Genomic DNA, 18,788 nt, shown 5'->3' with positions numbered 1-18,788 from the left:
AGTATAGTAAAATAATCCCAAACCTAAAGATGTTCAGTAAGTACAAAACCTCACTTCGATATGAGTTAAAATGCAAACTCAAAGATCAGAATAAACTGCTTTGAGTTATAAAGGGAAACCAGAGGGCTTCTCTGAAAATACAAACATCTGCTAAACCTTCTATAGTTAAAGATTATATGTTGCCTTTGGTCATTTTGGTTTCTACACCTCTATTTTTATTTCCATTTTTCCATTCAAATGTTACTTTATTCTTCACAACAGCCTTGTGAGATAGGTACTAATATTAGTAGTTTTATTAATAAATAAACACATAGATGTTAAGTACCCTGGTCAGCACAGTCCACACAGTAATCAACAGAGCTGAAACCAGAATTCAGATCTGTTTCAATCATATTCGTTTTCAGTAACCTTAGTTTTCAGCTCTGGTTGTACACGAGAATGAGCTTTCTAAAACCACTGATGCCCCGGCTCTAACCTAGACTAAGGTAGAATCTTTAGGAGATAGGAGGTTCAGTATATTTCCAGTGTCCCCATGAAAGAATCCCAGTATTACACAAAGCAGCAACATAAGCACAGAAGAGTTAGCAAAAAGGATGGCAATATTAAGCAAAACACTTGTAAAGGCAAGCTTTAATGCCATTTTTTTTCTCACCCTACATACATCCACGTCCTCATTCCCAAATTAGTAAATACCAAGAAAAACTCATTTAATTTTAATATTTGCCTGCGTGAAGTGTGGAGAAGGACATGGCAACCGACTCCAGTATTCTTGCCTCTAGAATTTCTTGGACAGAGGAGCCTGGTGGGCCACAGTTCATAGGGTCGCAAAGAGTTGGACATGACTAAAGTTGACTTAGCACACACACATGAAATCTATTGGGAACATAAATCCTAACATCCACCAAAATATAAAAGACAACTGCAGCTGAAATACCTTCTGGACGATGTATGATTTTATACTCTCTTTACTGCTATCTCCCTTCATCATATTTTATTGCTCTTCATTCCTTTCTGAAGGAATATATCCTAATCTTCCTAATAAACCTCTAATCTTCCAAATGAAACCTTTCTCTCCCTGAAGAATTAGTAAAGATTTGCTGATGATGAACTGACTGTTTTTGTTACCTAAAAATGTAATTATTTCACTTAAATTCTTGAAGGATATATTTGCTAGCAACAAATTTTAAATGACTGTGGTTTTAACTGCATTAAAGATATTGTTTAACTGTCTTCTACCATCCATATTGCCATAAGAAGTCAGCTAACAGTCTACTAGTCACACTTGTGTTTTCTCTAGCTATTCTTAGATTTCTCTCACTGCCTAGTTATCTGTAATTTTGACATCGTGAATCTGGAAGTGTTTTTCTTCTAACTGGACTTTATGAATCTGAGGGATTATGCTAATTTTTGAATGATGAATTCAATTTGTTAATATTTTATTATAAAATACATACATAGACAAGGTCACAAAACAAAAACGTATATATAGCTCAATTAATAATCATAAAACCAGCACCTGTGAAAGGAATGGAGCACATGTACAAAGCTAAGCTGACCAGCACATTCTAGCTCCCAGAGCAACAATATTCATGGATACGATGACCCAAGTGAGGCTAATCAAGACTAACAAGGCTCAATTCTAAGACTTTTGTTCGTGATGTCATGATGTCAGATTTTCTCTTATTCTGGTATTGTGATGTTGACCTAGAGGTATTAGGAGATGCTATGAAGAACCTGAGAACAATGCCAGAAGAGGGGGAGGTAGAACAAAGCCCTGATGCTACTAAGTACTTGACCCTAAAATCAGTCATGTCTCCAGCTAACTCTACCCCAGTCTTCTCTGTTATTTGAGCCAATAAATCCTCTTTTTACTTAAGCCAGTTAGGTTACATTTTCTGTCACTTGAATGCTACCAGAATCTAACTGATACAATTCATCATATGATTTCGCTTCTTGAAGCACTTCGCCATCTGAATTTTGTTATTATCTTTCTACCTTATATCATAATTATCTACAGCCAGATTTCTTCCGCTACTAAACTGTGAGCATGGAGCACAGGTGCTGACAAGAGAGGTACTGGATAAACATATACTGAAGAAACTGGGACTAAATCATCCATCTTTATATCCCTAATACTTAATACAAAGGCTTAAATATACTACAGACTCAATACATGCTTGTAGAAAGAATTAACTGACAAATAAGCAGCTGGAAATAGTATTTCAATAGAGCAGAGATCAGGGCACACACAAACACTATCTTGAAATAACACTTTTCAGAGACTAGAATGATCCATGTGGTAGTGAATTAAGAGTTGAAGACATCAGTAATAATCATGTTCACTTAATATAAATACAAATGGCTAATATATACATATATTTCTATATATACATATTTCCTTGATCTATACGCTGAGAGGACCCAAAAGGGGACACCCCAGTAGCAACAAGCACACTTAGCACTCAGATCTTGGTTTCTAATACCTTTCTCCAATAAAGTAAAAGAACTAGGGCTTCTTGGGGAAATGGTTGATTCTAAGGCTAAAGCAGGAACTAGATAAGCTGGGACTGAATATCTTGTAGTCCTATAAAGTAAGAAAGTGCTCCAACAAACAAATCTATAATAACGGAGGCATGTCAAAGGAAGATAGGAGCCAACTGAATAGCTTCCAATGGCCAAAGCTGGAGCAATTTTAGCAACAAAATAAATAATACAGTAGTGGATTGTAACCCAAAGTATAAAATAAATACCTATCGGCCCATACTGATATAAATAAGTGACACAGGAGAACACACAAATCTCCCATACAGAAGAATTACAAATAACTTATGCAGGTATTCTGCCCTTGAAGAGGTAGATCATACCTCTTAATCTTTAAGTGTGGCTTACACACAGTAACTCTTTTCTAAGAAGGACAGTACGGAAAGGATGAGAAAAGAGTAACTTTACAGTAAAGCAACCTGACAAACACTCTCTCAAGTCAAGTGATCAAGGTCAATATCAACAGTGATAAGTCCTATTCATAGTATGTACCCTAAACATGATGTGATGAAAACAGCACTTTAGCTCTGAGGTCTTCCTACCAGAAGACCATAACTATGGTCTAACCATGAGAAAAATATTAGACAAATCCCAGTTGAGAGACATTCTATAAACTATCTTGCCAGTACTGCTCAAAACTATCATGGTCATCAAACACAAGGGAAGTCTGAGGAACTGTCCCAACTACAGGAACCTAAATAGACAAGAGAACTAAATGTAATGTGTTATCATGGATGAGATCCTAGACAGAAAAAGGACATCAGGGGAAAACTAAGGAAATCTGAATAAAGTTTGAACTTCAGTTAATAATGATGAATCAATATTGGTTCAGAATTGTACAAATGTATCATAGTAATGTTAGTGTTAGTTACTGTTAGTCGCTCAGTCGTGCCCTACTCTTTGCAACCCCAAAGACTGCAGCCCACCAGGCTCCTCTGTCTATGAGATTTTCCAGGCAAGGATACTGGAGTGGGTTGCCATTTCCTTCTCCAGGGGATCTTCCCAACCCAGGGATCGAACCCAGGTCTCCTGCACTGCAGGCAGATTCTTTACCAACTGAGTTAGTGATAGGCAAAACAATGAGGCGTACACCGGAACACTCTTACTATCTTTTCAGTAATTGTATAAATCTAAAAGTTTATTAAAAAATAAATAGCCCTTCACCCATAAGGCCCTGTATACCAAAAGGACACAAAGTAAGTTAGTTGTAGACTAGCCTTTGAAACAAGTAGAAAATGTGAAATAATCAATTTAGAGATTCTAAGGAAACATAATCAATAATCAAGTGCACATTTTTCTTTAAAAATGTAGAATAAAATCTGACTCCTCGGAAAAACTAATGTATGCATATTAATTTCATAACTATTCCCGAAAGTGCACCCCCCACAACAGGTAGCTAAAAAAGAAGAGCATCAAAAATCTGTGGAATTCTTAAGACCACAGGGGAAAAGATATCTTCAAATCATGAACATCTCAAAAATGTCTTGGTAAACCATATTTTTTTAAAAAAAGGAAAACAAATTAAAACCTAAGGCTGCAGTAGTTGCTTAAAATCACACCCTAAATCTATAACTAATAATCTTTTGTATTCTAAACTCCTAAGAATTTTGCTTCCATCTACTTCTGTAATTTTCTACTCTTTACCTATGCAAATTCTACTCCGAGAAAACTAGTTTGCATACACAAAACAAAAAGACAACATACTAAGTGGGAGAAAATATTTGCAAACAATGCACTGACAAGCAATTAATCTCCAGAATATACAAATAGCCCATAGAGCTTAAGATTAAAAAAAAAAAAAAAACCCAATCAAGAAATGGGTAGTCCAATATAGACATTTCTTCACAGACATACAGATGGCCAATAAACACATGAAAAGATGCTCAATACTGCTAATTATTAGAGAAACGCAAATCAAAACTACAATGAAGAGCCATCTCAAAACAGTTAGAATGGCCATCATTAAAAGGTCTACGACGAATAAACCCCAGAGACGGTGTGAAGAAAAACGAACCCTCCTATTATGTCCGTGGGAATGTAAATTGGTGCAGCTGCTATGGAGAATAGTATGCAGATGCCTCAAAAAATTAAAAATAGAGTTACCATATGATTCCTGAGCAAATAACTGGAGGAAAATCTAATTTGAAGAGATAGAGGCACTCCAATATTTATCGCAGCATTATTTACGATGGCTAAGATGTGGAAGCAACCTAAGAGTCCATCAACAGACGAATGAATAAAAAAGATGTGGTACATATACTACAATGGAACATTACTCAGCCATAAAAAAAATAACATTTACTGTCTGAATGAAGAGCCTAACTTTGTACTAAAAAAAATAAAAATAACGCCTTTTGCAACAACATGAATGGACCTAGAGATTATCATACTAAGTGAGGTAAATCAGGCAGAGAAAAGAAATATCATATGATATCACTTATATGTAGAATTTGAAAAGTGATAGAAATGAACTTATTTACGAAACAGAAACAGTTTCACAGGCATAGAAAGCAAACATGCTTATCAAAGAGGACAGTGGCAGTGGGGGTGGGGAGGGGGATAAATTAGGAGTTTGGGATTAACATATTCAAAATACTATATATAAAGCAGATAAACAAGGACCTACTGTATAGTTATATAGCATAGGGAACTATACTGAATATCTTACTATCAAACTGAATCACTTTGATGTACACCTGAAATTAACAACACTGTAAATTAATTATGCTCCAATTTTAAGGAAAATAGTTAAAAAAAAAAAAAAGAAAACTGTTTTGCTCAATGCTTCTAACATGTTATCCTTGGTTTGAGATACTTCTCTGTAGCTTTCTCTTCCTGACTACAGTGCCATCCCTTCTGTTCATTTTCTAAACCAAATCTGGTCCCATCACTTCATGGGAAATAGATGGGGAAACAGTAGAAACGGTATCAGACTTTATTTTTTTGGGCTCCAAAATCACTGCAGATGGGGATTGCAGCCATGAAATTAAAAGACGCTTACTCCTTAGAAGAAAAGTTATGACCAACCTAGATAGCATATTCAAAAGCAGAGACGTTACTTTGCCAACAAAGGTCCATCTAGTCAAGGCTATGGTTTTTCCAGTAGTCATGTGGGGATGTGAGAGTTGAACTGTGAAGAAAGCTGAGTGCCGAAGAATTGATGCTTTTGAACTGTGGTGTTGGAGAAGACTCTTGAGAGTCCCTTGGACTGCAAGGAGATCCAACCAGTCCATTCTGAAGATCAACCCTGGGATTTCTTTGGAAGGAAGGATGCTAAAGCTGAAACTCCAGTACTCTGGCCAGCTCATGTGAAGAGTTGACTCATTGGAAAAGACTCTGATGCTGGGAGGGATTGGGGGCAGGAGGAAAAGGGGACGACAGAGGATGAGATGGCTGGATGGTATCACCGACTTGATGGACGTGAGTTTGAATGAACTCCGGGAGATGGTGATGGACAGGGAGGCCTAGCATGCTGCAATTCATGGGGTTGCAAAGAGTTGGACACGACTGAATGACTATACTGACTGACTGACCCCTGTTTAAAGACCCAGGTAAAACCCTTCCTTCCCCCATAAAACCTCATATGACCATCAGGGCACAATAATCACTACTTCATCAGAATTCCTGCGCTATTAATGTGGTACTTAACATATTCATTCATTAAAAAAAAAACCTTAGTAGCGTGTACTTCTGCCTTCAAGGTGCTCTCAGAATGTCAGAGAAGACAGAAATGTAAACAAACAACTACTAGACAAATAGTAGTGCTGCAGAGGTATACATAAAATGCTAAGACAATGTACTGCAATATGCTACAATAGTTCTCCTTTTTATGTTTAAGCCATTTCTCCAGTTAAACCAAAGTCCTCTTCAAAGGTGGAGTTCTCCATCCCTACTCAATGCTGTATACAAACTAGCTAAAAACAATATGGATGTTACTTCACTAAAACCTGAATTTCACCTCTATTTTCTTTTTTTAAAAAACCTTTATTTTCTTAAGAAGAATATGCGTGGAATCCCTGTTCACAGAAATTAGATTTATAATGATGAAGTAAAAACTTTTTTAAGTTATTACCATCATCAACTATTAGGTTTTAAGAAATCAGATTATTCCCATTTCACTTAAGTGAAGCTCATTGTTTCTGATGAAAAACAAACTTACAAATAAAGAAATAGGACTGGTTTTAGATACACCTTTTATTTTCCGAATCCTAGCTGGGAAGATCCCCTGAAGAAAGGAAAAGCTACCCACTCCAGGATTCTGGCCTGGAGAATTCCAGGGACTATATAGTCCATGGGGTCACAAAGAGTTGGACACGACTGAGTGACTTTCATGTTTATTTTCCTGGGAAGGTACTAACCTCTCCAGGGCAGAATAGAAGTCAATTTTAAAAGATGTTTCAGATGAATTCATAACATCAAAGGAAAAATGCTTTCAATAATATGTAAAGTAAAAAATAACTGCTGAAAAGTGCAAAGGACATGCATGCATGTGACAGAGACAGAGAAAAATACTAGGAGTAAATACACTAAAATAATTAACATTTTAATACTCATCTCTTAACTGTGTGATTAAGGGTATGTTTTCTTGGTACTTATCTGTATTCTATACAATCTGTCATTAATGATAAAAAAATACATTATTTTAATTTAAAAATCCAACTCTTTGAGGAGAGTGCTGGAGAGAAAGAAAAGTGATGAGAGGATGATGGAGCTTCCCTGGTGGCTCAGTGGTAAAGGATCCACCTGCCAATGCAAGAAACATGGGTTTGATCCCTGATCTGGGAAGACTTCACGTACCACAGGGCAACTAAGCCCATGTGGCACAACTACTGAACCTGTGCTCTAGAGCCCGGGACCACAATTACTGAGTCCATGTGCCGCAACTGCTGAAGCTCATGTGCCCTAGAGCCTGAGCTCCACAAGAAGAGAAGCCACTGCAATGAGAAGGCCGTGCACTGCACGTAGAGAACAGCTCCTGCTCAATGCACCTAGAGAAAAGCCCATTCAGCTGTGAAGATCCAGCACGGCCAAAAATAATAAATTAATAAAATTATATATAAAAGAATGAATTAAAAAAAGAGAGGATGATGATGAGAGATGACCGACCAACCAAAGACAATGAATAATCTTCAAAACCGATCATTAAATAATCCTCTGAGTAAGCAATTTTTGAACGGAAATGCTTCGTATTCAATTCAGTACCTCATTTCCTAAAACCATTTTTACAAATTCAATTGAGTAAATCAAAACTGGCAACATCTGCTAAATGTTATATTTGCCATTGGATTTCAAAAAATAACTTGGTTTGCCTTTTTTTCATTTGTCTTATGAGAGTGAACATTTTAAATGTACCTTGTTTGTACTTTCAAGATGTTCTGTTTTTCTACAACTGTGCTTTTAAAGCCTTGTTTATAACACATGCCTTCAAAATTTTGTGTGTATGCATATGTGTGTATATTAATACTTCTCCTTAATCCACAATTGTTATAGTAGCAACACATTTGAAAAAAAATAGATGAACTTATATAAACTGTCATTTTTAGACTGGGGACCTTTCTACCCTCTCTCCTTAGGAGGTACATTTTACAAAGAATAACATTATCTTCCTACCTCATAAAACGCTTCCACGGCTGGTAAGTAAAAATAGATAATGGTGTAAACATAGAGTTTTTAACTCATCAGCACATAAACCAAGTTCGCACTGATATTTCTGGTAATTTTCTCATATTCACTTGAAACCATACATTGATGTACCCTTTGCATCCAAGCTGAATAACCCAAGAGAACCAGAGATGCCATTTCTATATAATGTTTACCCTTGCTTCTTTCCACCTTAGGAAAATCTATTGGAACTTAAATCTAGGTTTTTATAAGAAACAAAAAAGTATATTGTTATTAATTTTTATTAATGTTACTGAAATTTTTAGCAACCCATTCCAGTACTCTTGCCTGGAAAATCCCATGGATGGAGGAGCCTGGTAGGCTGCAGTCCATGGCGTCGCAAAGAGTCGGACAGGACTGAGCGACTTCACTTTCACTTTCATTATGAATAATAATTTTTAAATTCTGTATTCTTACCAAGAAAGTGGTATTTACAGTGCACTAAAGATTTATGGTTTTTCCAGTAGTCATGTATGGATGTGAGAGTTGGACGGTGAAGAAAGCTGAGCGCCGAAGAATTGATGCTTTTGAACTGTGGTGTTGGGGAAGATTCTTGAGAAACCCTTGGACTGCAAGGAGATCCAACCAGTCCATCCTAAAGGAGATCAGTTCCTGGGTGTTCATTGGAAGGACTGATGTTGAAGCTGAAACTCCAATACTTTGACTACCTGATGCAAAGAGCTGACTCATTTGAAAAGACCCTGATGCTGGGAGGGATTGGGGGCAGGATGAGAAGGGAACGACAGAGGATGAGATGGCTGGATGGCATTACTGACTTGATGGACATGGGTTTGGGTAGATTCCGGGAGATGGTGATGGACAAGGAGGCCTGGCGTGCTGCAATTCATGGGGTTGCAAAGAGTCGGACACAACTGAGTGACTTAACTGAACTGAAAGATTTTTAGTTTTGCTTCGAAATTAAAGGACAAAATGATATGTAGGACAACTGTCTTTTGCTTCCAGATAGGATGGAATGGCTTTGTATAAACCAACATTCTCAAGAAAAACAACCAGAAAGCCAGATATCTGAAGGTATTCAACATCTGCTGAAGCAACGAGGACTGGAGGGGCTGAGAATTCAGAGGAGAAAGCATTAGGGAAAGGTACCTCTGAGACATTTACAAATTCTGGGCACAGGAGGCAAGCTGATAAACCAAGCTTTGCACAGCACAAAGCTGCTGCTGGACTCCAAAAAATCATCAGAACAGAGTACTGGAGACCTCAAACATGCAGCAAGTTCTCCTCAAGACATCTGATAAGTTCTGGGCAGCCCAGGGCAAGAAGCTAAAAATTAAGCAACCACTTCTGAAAAGCAGAGCAGAGTTATCAGCAGTCTTACAAAACAAAGTTTAGAATATGAGATCTGTCAGGACAAAGATCCATGCTGTGAGCATTTACAATAGCCAGTATGTTGAAGCAACCTAGATGTCCATCAACAGATGAATGGATAAAGAAGTTGTGGTACACATAGACAATGGAATATTATTCAGTCAAAAAAAGGAACAAATTTGAGTCAGTTCTAGTGATGTGGATGAACCTGGAGTCTGTTTCCAGAGTGAAGTAAGTTAGAAATAGAAAAGTAAGTATAGTATATTAACACATACATACGGATTCTAGAAAAATGGTACTGATAAACCTATTTGTAGTGCAGCAATAGAGACACAGACATAGAGAACAAACTTGTGGACATTGTGAGGGAAGGAGAGGGGAGGATGAACTGAGAGAGTAGCACTGAAACATATATTATCGTATGTAAAATAGATAGCCAGTGGGAATTTGCTGTAGGACACAGGGAGCTCAACCCGGTGCTGTGTGACAACCTAAAGGGGCGGGAGGCACGTTCAAGAGGGAGCAGACATAGGTATACTTATGACTGATCCATGTTGATGTATAGGAGAAACCAACACATTTTAAAGCAATTATCCTTCAATTTAAATAAATTTAAGAAAAGATCCATGCCACGTGGGTATTGGAATAATTTGATAATGGGTAGCCTTTCCCTTCTCCAAGGGATCTTCCCAACCCAGGGATCAAACCCAGATCTCCCACATTGCAGACAGATTGTTTACCAGCTGAGCCACAAGGGAAGCCCAAGAATACTGGAGTGGGTAGCTTATCCCTTCTCTAGCAGATCTTCCCAGCCCAGAAATCAAACAGAGGTCTCCTACATGGCAGGCAGATTCTTTAACAACTGAGTTATCAGGGAACCCCAAATAACATGTCAGTATATTTTAAAATATTTTATTGGCCCAAGCACTTTGAAGGGTCTGGGAACGTTGACCACACCAGATTCTCAGTTAAAAATTCTGAAGAGCTCTACCTCAAGAGCAATAGCAAACCAGAGGTAGACACATGCTGATGAGAGCCATAAATAAGCCTCAACCCAGCAGAGTCTCTGTCCAGATTGTGTATCTGCCTATGATACAATGAACCTTCTAGAAGGGAACAATGAACCTTCTAGAAGAAGAGAGCATAAACAACCAAATAATGTTTTTAAGTCACTGACACTTACCTACCCATGGATCTGATAAACTTCTCCCCTACATGTCCCACAGTTCCCTGTGCATACACCTCTATTCCTGTTCATATCACCCAAGGCTGCAATTCTGTTCACTCACTACAGCTTCAGGGTGAAAGATGACTCTTTTATAGGTCTCCAATGAAACATTAAATAAATATTTTAAAAATGCAGAGCAACCTATTTTATAATACATTAGTGGCCATGGCAATGGATGTGTCCAGGAGCAGGAGCACCACACACCAGGATGGCATTTTTCAATAATAGGCCATGCAGAACATCTCAGCTTAGTGGTTTCTTCACATGTATTTCAAATACTTTTTATGTACACCAGATATGGACTATTTTGCATGGACACATTCAAAACATGTCTTCCAGAACAGAGAAGAGCAGGGGAGGAGACACGACAAGATGTTAGTACAATACTCTTTAAACACTCACATTCCATGTAAGCAGAACAGAGTCAGCGAAGGAATTACACAACCAGTAGGTACTACCTGCAGTAGCATTTAGGTTTCCTACCCTGAAGATACTTGTCCCAAACACAAAATCGTCACCTTCTTTAAATTAGGAAGTCAGATATCAGTGGTTTCTAACACACCATAATTGCAACACCTTCTTCTCATTTAAGCATATGATCCACCCTTCCTCCTTTATGCAATTTTATTTTAAATTAAAGTGAATTATCACTGCCACTTTGAGGGGAAAGAATTTCACAATGCCTTCTGAGGCAGTTGAACACACCACAGGGTGTTGCAAAAGGAAGGCTGAAAAATCACTGCTTCAGAGTTTCTGTTAACTGATTTTTATCCCCCAAATTTCTCAAAACTTGAATCATTCTGCTAGTTTGAATTTTTCATTTAAAGCATTTCAGTATTAGAAACCAACAAGTCCTTTAAGGAATATAGAACCTTGAAGGCAAACTGTTCATCTAATCTCAAAGCAACATGCACGCTTGTAGACCCTAGGATACAACTGGGAACAAAACCAACTCTCAAGAAGCTTCCAGTCCAGTGAATAAACAACGATGATCATGTATCCCAGATTCCACAGGACTGTCCCATCTTAACAGTGAACATAAAAATACCAGAAAATCCCTCTCTCCTGAACAAGGGCATTTGGTCACCTGAGCAGAAACAGATACCTAATCAGTTCAGCCACTCGTCGTGTCCAACTCTTTGCGACCCCATGAACCACAGCACGCCAGGCCTCCCTGTCCATCACCAGCTCCCAGAGTCTACCCAAACCCATCTCCATCGAGTTGATGATGCTATCCAATCATCTCATCCTTTGTTGTCCCCTTCTCCTCCTGCCCCCAATCCCTCCCAGCATCAGGGTTTTTTCCAATGAATCAGCTCTTCGCATCAGGTGACCAAAGTATTGAAGTTTCAGTTTCAACATCAGTCCTTCCAGTGAACACCCAGGACTGATTTCCTTTAGGATGGACTGGTTGGATCTCCTTGCAGTCCAAGGGACTCTCAAGAGTCCACAGTTCAAAACCAACAGTTCAAAAGCATCAATTCTTCAGTGCTCAGCTTTCTTTATAGTCCAACTGTCACATCCATACATGACCACTGGAAAAACCACAGCCTTGACTAGACAGACCTTTGTTGGCAAAGTAATGTCTCTGCTTTTGTATATGCTGTCTAGGTTGGTCATAACTTTCCTTCCAAGGAGTAAGAGTCTTTTAGTTTCATGGCTGCAATCACCATCTGCAGTGATTTTGGAACCCAGAAAAATAAAATCAGCCACTGTTTCCACTGTTTCCCCATCTATCTGCCATGAAGTGATGGGACCGGATGCCACGATCTTCATTTTCTGAATGTTGAGCTTTAAACCAACTTTTTCACTCTCCTCTTTCACTTTCATCAAGAAGCTCTTTAGTTCTTCTTCCCTTTCTGCCATAAGAGTGGTGTCATCTCCATATCTGAGGTTATTGGTATTTCTCCTGGCAATCTTGATTCCAGCTTGTGCTTCTTCCAGCCCAGCGTTTCTCATGACGTACTCTGCAGAGAAGTTAGATAAGCAGGGTGACAATATACAGCCTTGATGTACTCCTTTTCCTATTTGGAAACAGTCTGTTGTTCCATGTCCACTTCTAACTGTTGCTTCCCAACCTGCATACAGGTTTCTCAAGAGGCAGGTCAGGTGGTCTGGTATTCCCATCTCTTAAAGAATTTTCCACAGTTTCTTGTGATCCACACAGTCAAAGGCTTTGGCACAGTCAATCAAGCAGAAATGGATGTTTTTCTGGAACTCTCTTGCTTTTTCCATGATCCAGAGGATGTTGGCAATTTGATCTCTGGTTCCTCTGCCTTTTCTAAAACCAGCTTAAACAGCTGGAAGTTCACAGTTCACGTATTGCTGAAGCCTGGTGTGGAGAATTTTAAGCATTACTTTACTAATGTGTAAGATGAGTGCAATTGTGCAGTAGTTTGAGCATTCTTTGGCATTGCCTTTCTTTCAGATTGGAATGAAAACTGACCTTTTCCAGTCCTGTGGCCACTGCTGAGTTTTCCAAATGTGCTGGCATATTGAGTGCAGCACTTTTACTGTGTCATCTTTCAGATTTGAATAGCTCAACTGGAATTCCATCACCTCCACTAGCTTTGTTCATAGTGATGCTTCCTAAGGCCCACTTGACTTCAAATAGCCCCAAATTTATCAAATGGTGAAAAAGTGCAATTAAAAGACAAATAACCCAACTTAAAAATGGACAAAGGATTTGAATAGACATTTCTCCAAAGAAGATATTTAAATATATATAACCACCTCACATATTTTTATTAACTCTCTGTGTATCCTATAAGCTACTTCAAAGTACTGTTTGGAAAGATATAGGTACCCTTCAGAGCTGTGTAGACTTCACCCAACTAGGGAAGGCTGTATCCAGTTGATTCTCTAGGCTTTCCCAGCTCACTCACTAGTCTATGAAGCAGCCCTGGGTAGACTGCTTGAGGGCTGAGATTAACTATAGCTAGAGACAGGCGTTCCCCTCGATTTGGGATCTTTGTTTTAGACATAGTGCTTTGATTTTGGGGGCTGTTCTTCTGCAGCTAATTTCCCAAAAACGTTTAATGGTAACTCCACTCAAAATTAAACATCAGATAAGTGAAGTTATAATATAAACTCCAACACAACAATATAAATATAGGTCAATTACTTGAATACTAAAACGGAAAAGTGGAATAAGATAAAACTTAAAGCCCTTTACAGCTTTGAAAGTCCACACTCTAATCAAAACAAACAAATGAGTATATAAATAAATAAATAGAAAGATAAAGTCTAATACACTCACAATCCTTGCCAATATTGAAGATGTGCCTTGAAAATTTTAAAGGCAATTCCAAAAAAATAAATTGTATACATGTATTTCTTATCGTTTCCATCTGTTCCCTCTTGCATCATCTTAGCTTAAAGCCCCTTTCCCACCTCCACCTAGATCTATACAATAGTTCTTAATTCTCTTCCTCAGTTTCTTCTAATCTACTATATTAACCACACTACTGTTAGACAATTCTCCATGTTTCATTTCCTTCAGTGACGCTTAACCTAGAATTCAATGCATTCAACAATCTCACCCCACTTTATCTTTTTAACCTTTTCTAGCCCTTCCTTTGGAGAAGGCAATGGCACCCCACTCCAGGTCTCTTGCCTGGAAAATCCCATGGATGGAGGGGCCTGATGGGCTACAGTCCATGGGGTCACTAAGAGTCGGACACGACTGAGCGACTTCACTTTCACTTTTCACTTTCATGCACTGGAGAAGGAAATGGCAACCCACTCCAGTGTTCTTGCCTGGAGAATCCCAGGGACGGGGGAGCCTGGTGGGCTGCCATCTCTGGGGTTGCACAGAGTTGGACACGACTGAAGCGATTTAGCAGCAGCAGCCCTTCTTTATATTAACTTACTCTTCAGCAAACCTGTCAAGCACCTTATCTACAATATATTATACCTATCATTCGTTCATGTCATTCCCTCCACTTGAAACACTCTCCACCATACTGCCCCCACTTTTACTCCATTCTGCAAATATTGATACAAATCTCACCTCCACAACAAAGCCTTTTCTGACAAGCATCCTTAAACTCCTGGAGCGCTTAGCCTGTTATATAACTTTGGCGTTTAGCATATGCTACCTTCCAATGGGCAGATTTAATACAGGAGAAACTATAAGGGTACTTCTGCCTTATTTTCTTCAGGTAAGGCCTTCAGCTTCAACATGGGATGAATTTCTCATACAAAGCATTTAAAGGGAAGTGAAAATCTCTCAGTCTTGTCCGACTCTTTGTGACCCCACGGACTATACAGACCATGGATTTCTTCAGGCCAGAATACTGGCGTGGGTAACCGTTCCCTTCTCCAGGCATCTTCCCAACCCAGGGATCAAACCCACGTCTCCCACACTGCAGGCGGATTCTTTACCAGCTGAGCTACAAGGGAAGCCCAACAATATTGGAGTGGGTAGCCTATCCCTTCTCTAACAGATCTTCCCAACCCAGGAATCAAACCAGGGATTTGCTGCATTGCAGGCGGATTCTTTACCAACTGAGCTATCAGGGAAGCATTTAAAGGGTCCAAACTTAAACTAAATTCTTTTTTCAAAGCTTCAGTTAAATTTTTTTTTGGCATTTCTTTTCTCTTTTTCTCTTAAATTTTTTATTTTATACTGGAGTACAGATGATTAACAACATGATGGTTGCTTCGGGTGGGCAGCAAAGGGACTCAGCCACGCATATACGTATATCCATTCTCCCCCAAACTTCTCTCCCATCCAGGCTGCCACATAACATTGAACAGATAAACTACAATTTAAAAAAAAGAAATCACCTAAAGTAACAGTTTATGTGTAAATCTTAGACATTTTCTATCAAATCCATTCTACTCTTGTCAACTGTATTTATACAGTTGTATTCCAAAATTTAAGATAATTCTTTAGGTTTGGGTTAATACTTCCTGTTTAATACTTCCCTTTTTAAAAAAGGGACAGAGGACAACACTTAAAAGCAAATTCTCAAACTTTTAATTACAAAACTTCAATGCGGCAAAAAATTTTCCAAAAAAACACAACTAAGAACAAAGTTTTTGAACAACAATAGAACTTCTTATGGTACAAGCATCATAGCAAAACCAAAGCTTGGGAAAGGAAAGAAAGAGACATTTTGCCTGGTCAGCCCTTTTAAACAAAATGGCATGTTTTTCTCTAGCAGCCATGAAAAACGCACTTTTTACACACATGTGCTCTGACAACTATCAATTCTACCACCCCTTTCTCTGCTTTTAATCCAGAAATATTTTACTTCAATTACAAAGTTTTTGGTCTTGCTTAATAAAGAACACTTAATCTGGTCTTTACCCTTCTGATAATAAGACTGAGATAATGCGCATACAAGTCCAAATTTGCCACTTTCACTTCTATACAAAAAAAAGGCCTCTTGAAAAGCCAAGAAACACTCCCCTAACAAGTCCTGTGATGAAGTGCTAGTAAACATTAGAAAATTGATCGCAGGCATGAAATATTAAGTTAAAACAAAGAAAATGTTTTCAACATGTCTCCTTAAGCTGAAGCAACAATATTTTAACCAAAAGGCTAGAGACTTTCTTTAATTCAAAATAGTCTGCAAGTAAAGCTGCAATGAAGGGGAAAAAAAACTCTTATTTAAACAATTTTGGCACAAAAGGAGTTGTACTTAGTTCACAGGACAGAGGGGAAAAAAGGAGCAGAAAAAAAATCTATGTGTTCAGCAAATGTATCTGTTAAAGAATTGTCAACAGGCAACTTTATTTTCCTTTCAACAAATAAAGATCATCTGAACACAGAACACGCCTGTAGTACTCACATGCAGAGCTGAGGGGTCTGGCAGGAACTCAGCATCTTCTCCAAAGATAAAATCGGGAGGCAGCTCTGGGTACTGGGCATTGAAAATTATATCCCCTGTAATACAGAAAATGTCAGTTCTTATTTCTTTGCAAATGTATGAATGATCGGAGCAGTGCATCAGAAAAACTTCTAAAACAAGTTTATAGTAGTTTAACAAAAATACTGAAAAGCACTTTCATTCAGAAACAAAAAGAACTGATACTTTCTTTTAAATTAACATTCACAACATGCAGTCGAAAGTGCTACCTCCTAATACACTATACTGGAGAGGGTTGGTATGCCCTCCTCCAGGGGGATCTTCCCAACCCTGGGATTAAACCTGCCTCTGTCTCCTGCATTGAACCCCAGGCAGGTTCTTTATCATTAGTGCCACCTGGGAAGCACATAAATATAAATACCCAGGTAGAAAAGTAGAAACAACTACATCCACAGTACATGCAGATTTTGTTAATAGCAAACATGACTGTCCAATCACTGCCTGCTAATTAATAAGCCTTTATCAAGGACTGATTTCCTAAAGATAAAGTCCTGGCCTTGAAGAAATTAAACATACAAACCTTTGGTATAATGGAAAAGAATCTTTGGCTCAGAATCCAAAAAGTCAGGTTTATATTCACGAGATTTCCTAATTATTTCTTAGTTCAGGTCATTTGGGCAAGTTTTAAGTTCTTCAGTATTCAGATTCCTCATCAGTTAAAAAGGAAATATAACAGTACTGACATCACAGATTTGTTATGAGGGTAAAAAAGATAGCACGTCTAGCCAGATGTCTGGCATACTGGAAGCACTCAACAAGTCATACAGGAGTACTACTACTGTTATTACTAGTATTATATTCAAACAGAAGACAAAAATTCCTTGGCAAATTTGTGCTATAAGTTCTACCTCTTTGTTCCTCCCCTTTCTCTTTCTTTAACTTCCTTTTCTTTCCCCTCTGCTCACACAAAGAATCATTCCTCATCATTCCACTAACAGATTTGCATATCCACACTCTAATACACATATTGGGTTCTAGTGTATAAGACTGTATCTACTTGTATACATGCACACAACCTCTGCACCCATGTACACACATAGTGTTATATCAGTCCAACCATTTTTACTGCTCAAACAATAATATCTTTGTCTAAATTTAAACATTCAGACTTCACTTTTCATCTGAGCCTAACTAACCCTGTGTACTATGGATTTCAACTTCAAACTCAACCAAGTCTAAAAACATGCACTTGACTGTCACTTTTCTCACTCCTCTCTTCCCCTGACTGACTTCCCTATTTCTAAGGATGGCACTGCTACTCCTTAATCACCCAGGCTGAAACTTCAATGTCATCTTTGACCTGACCCACATCCTTATACTCTTAGAAAACAAATCATCTCAATTCTTCCCCCGAAGTGTTTCTCATATGCTATTTCCTACTGCTAACTGCTCAACCCAGGCTGAGATGACTTAGTCCATATATTTGTGCATCCAAAGAACAAATATTTGAACTCTCATCTAGGCACTATGCTGAGCATGAAAAAGCAAATGAAGAACTCTGTTCTTAAAAAAGCAACAGACTAGAATTATTACCATACCCTCCTAAGTGCTCTCCCAATACCTCCAACCCATAACACATACTATCATAAAGCATATCTTCTTAAAGTACTGCTGTGCCTCCAAAAATTTCAAATGGTTCTGTAACAGAGTAAGAGCAAACTTTTCAAACTAGAATTTAAGGCCTCCAAAACACAATGTTCCTTATTTATCTACCCTTTTCTTTAGATCTAAAAGCCAATACTAATTTTCTATTCCAATCAACATAATCTACTCACTGAACTCCAAACTATGACACCTAGTTGAAATGCTCTTTCTCTTTGCTCAGTTCTTATTCATCCTGTGTGAGCTCCTTTAATTAACTTCTCTTGTATGAAGTCTTCCCTAATAAATCCAGGACACACTGATCCTTGTTATTTGTGAAATTCAACAATACTGATTGGTTATGCCATTGAGTAAGAATACTTAACTGGAAGCTTATACTTAAGCGGCTCCATTCATTTTAAAAATTCATAATAAACACATGGCATAGGTGAGGCATTATGATATCCATCATTTCGATACAAAGATTGTTAACCTCAAGGAGCTCACATTTAGTAAGAGGGACAGAACATATACACTGAAGCACAAATACACAGCGGTACAAAGTTTAA

General features: G+C 38.2%; 1 protein-coding gene across 1 annotated transcript in view; it reads right to left on the bottom strand.

Moving 5' to 3' along the window:
• BABAM2 (BRISC and BRCA1 A complex member 2) overlaps positions 1 to 18,788 on the bottom strand; it is a 401,827-nt gene that overhangs the window by 302,984 nt on the left and 80,055 nt on the right. Inside the window, exon 4 of the mRNA XM_068969662.1 lies at positions 16,561 to 16,655. Within this exon, the coding sequence (XP_068825763.1) occupies positions 16,561 to 16,655 (95 nt within the window). The remainder of the gene's footprint in view (positions 1 to 16,560; positions 16,656 to 18,788) is intronic.

The sequence above is a fragment of the Capricornis sumatraensis genome, chromosome 1 (assembly GCF_032405125.1).
Source record: "Capricornis sumatraensis isolate serow.1 chromosome 1, serow.2, whole genome shotgun sequence".
Taxonomy (NCBI): domain Eukaryota; kingdom Metazoa; phylum Chordata; class Mammalia; order Artiodactyla; family Bovidae; genus Capricornis; species Capricornis sumatraensis.
This window is presented reverse-complemented; position numbering and strand designations above follow the sequence as displayed.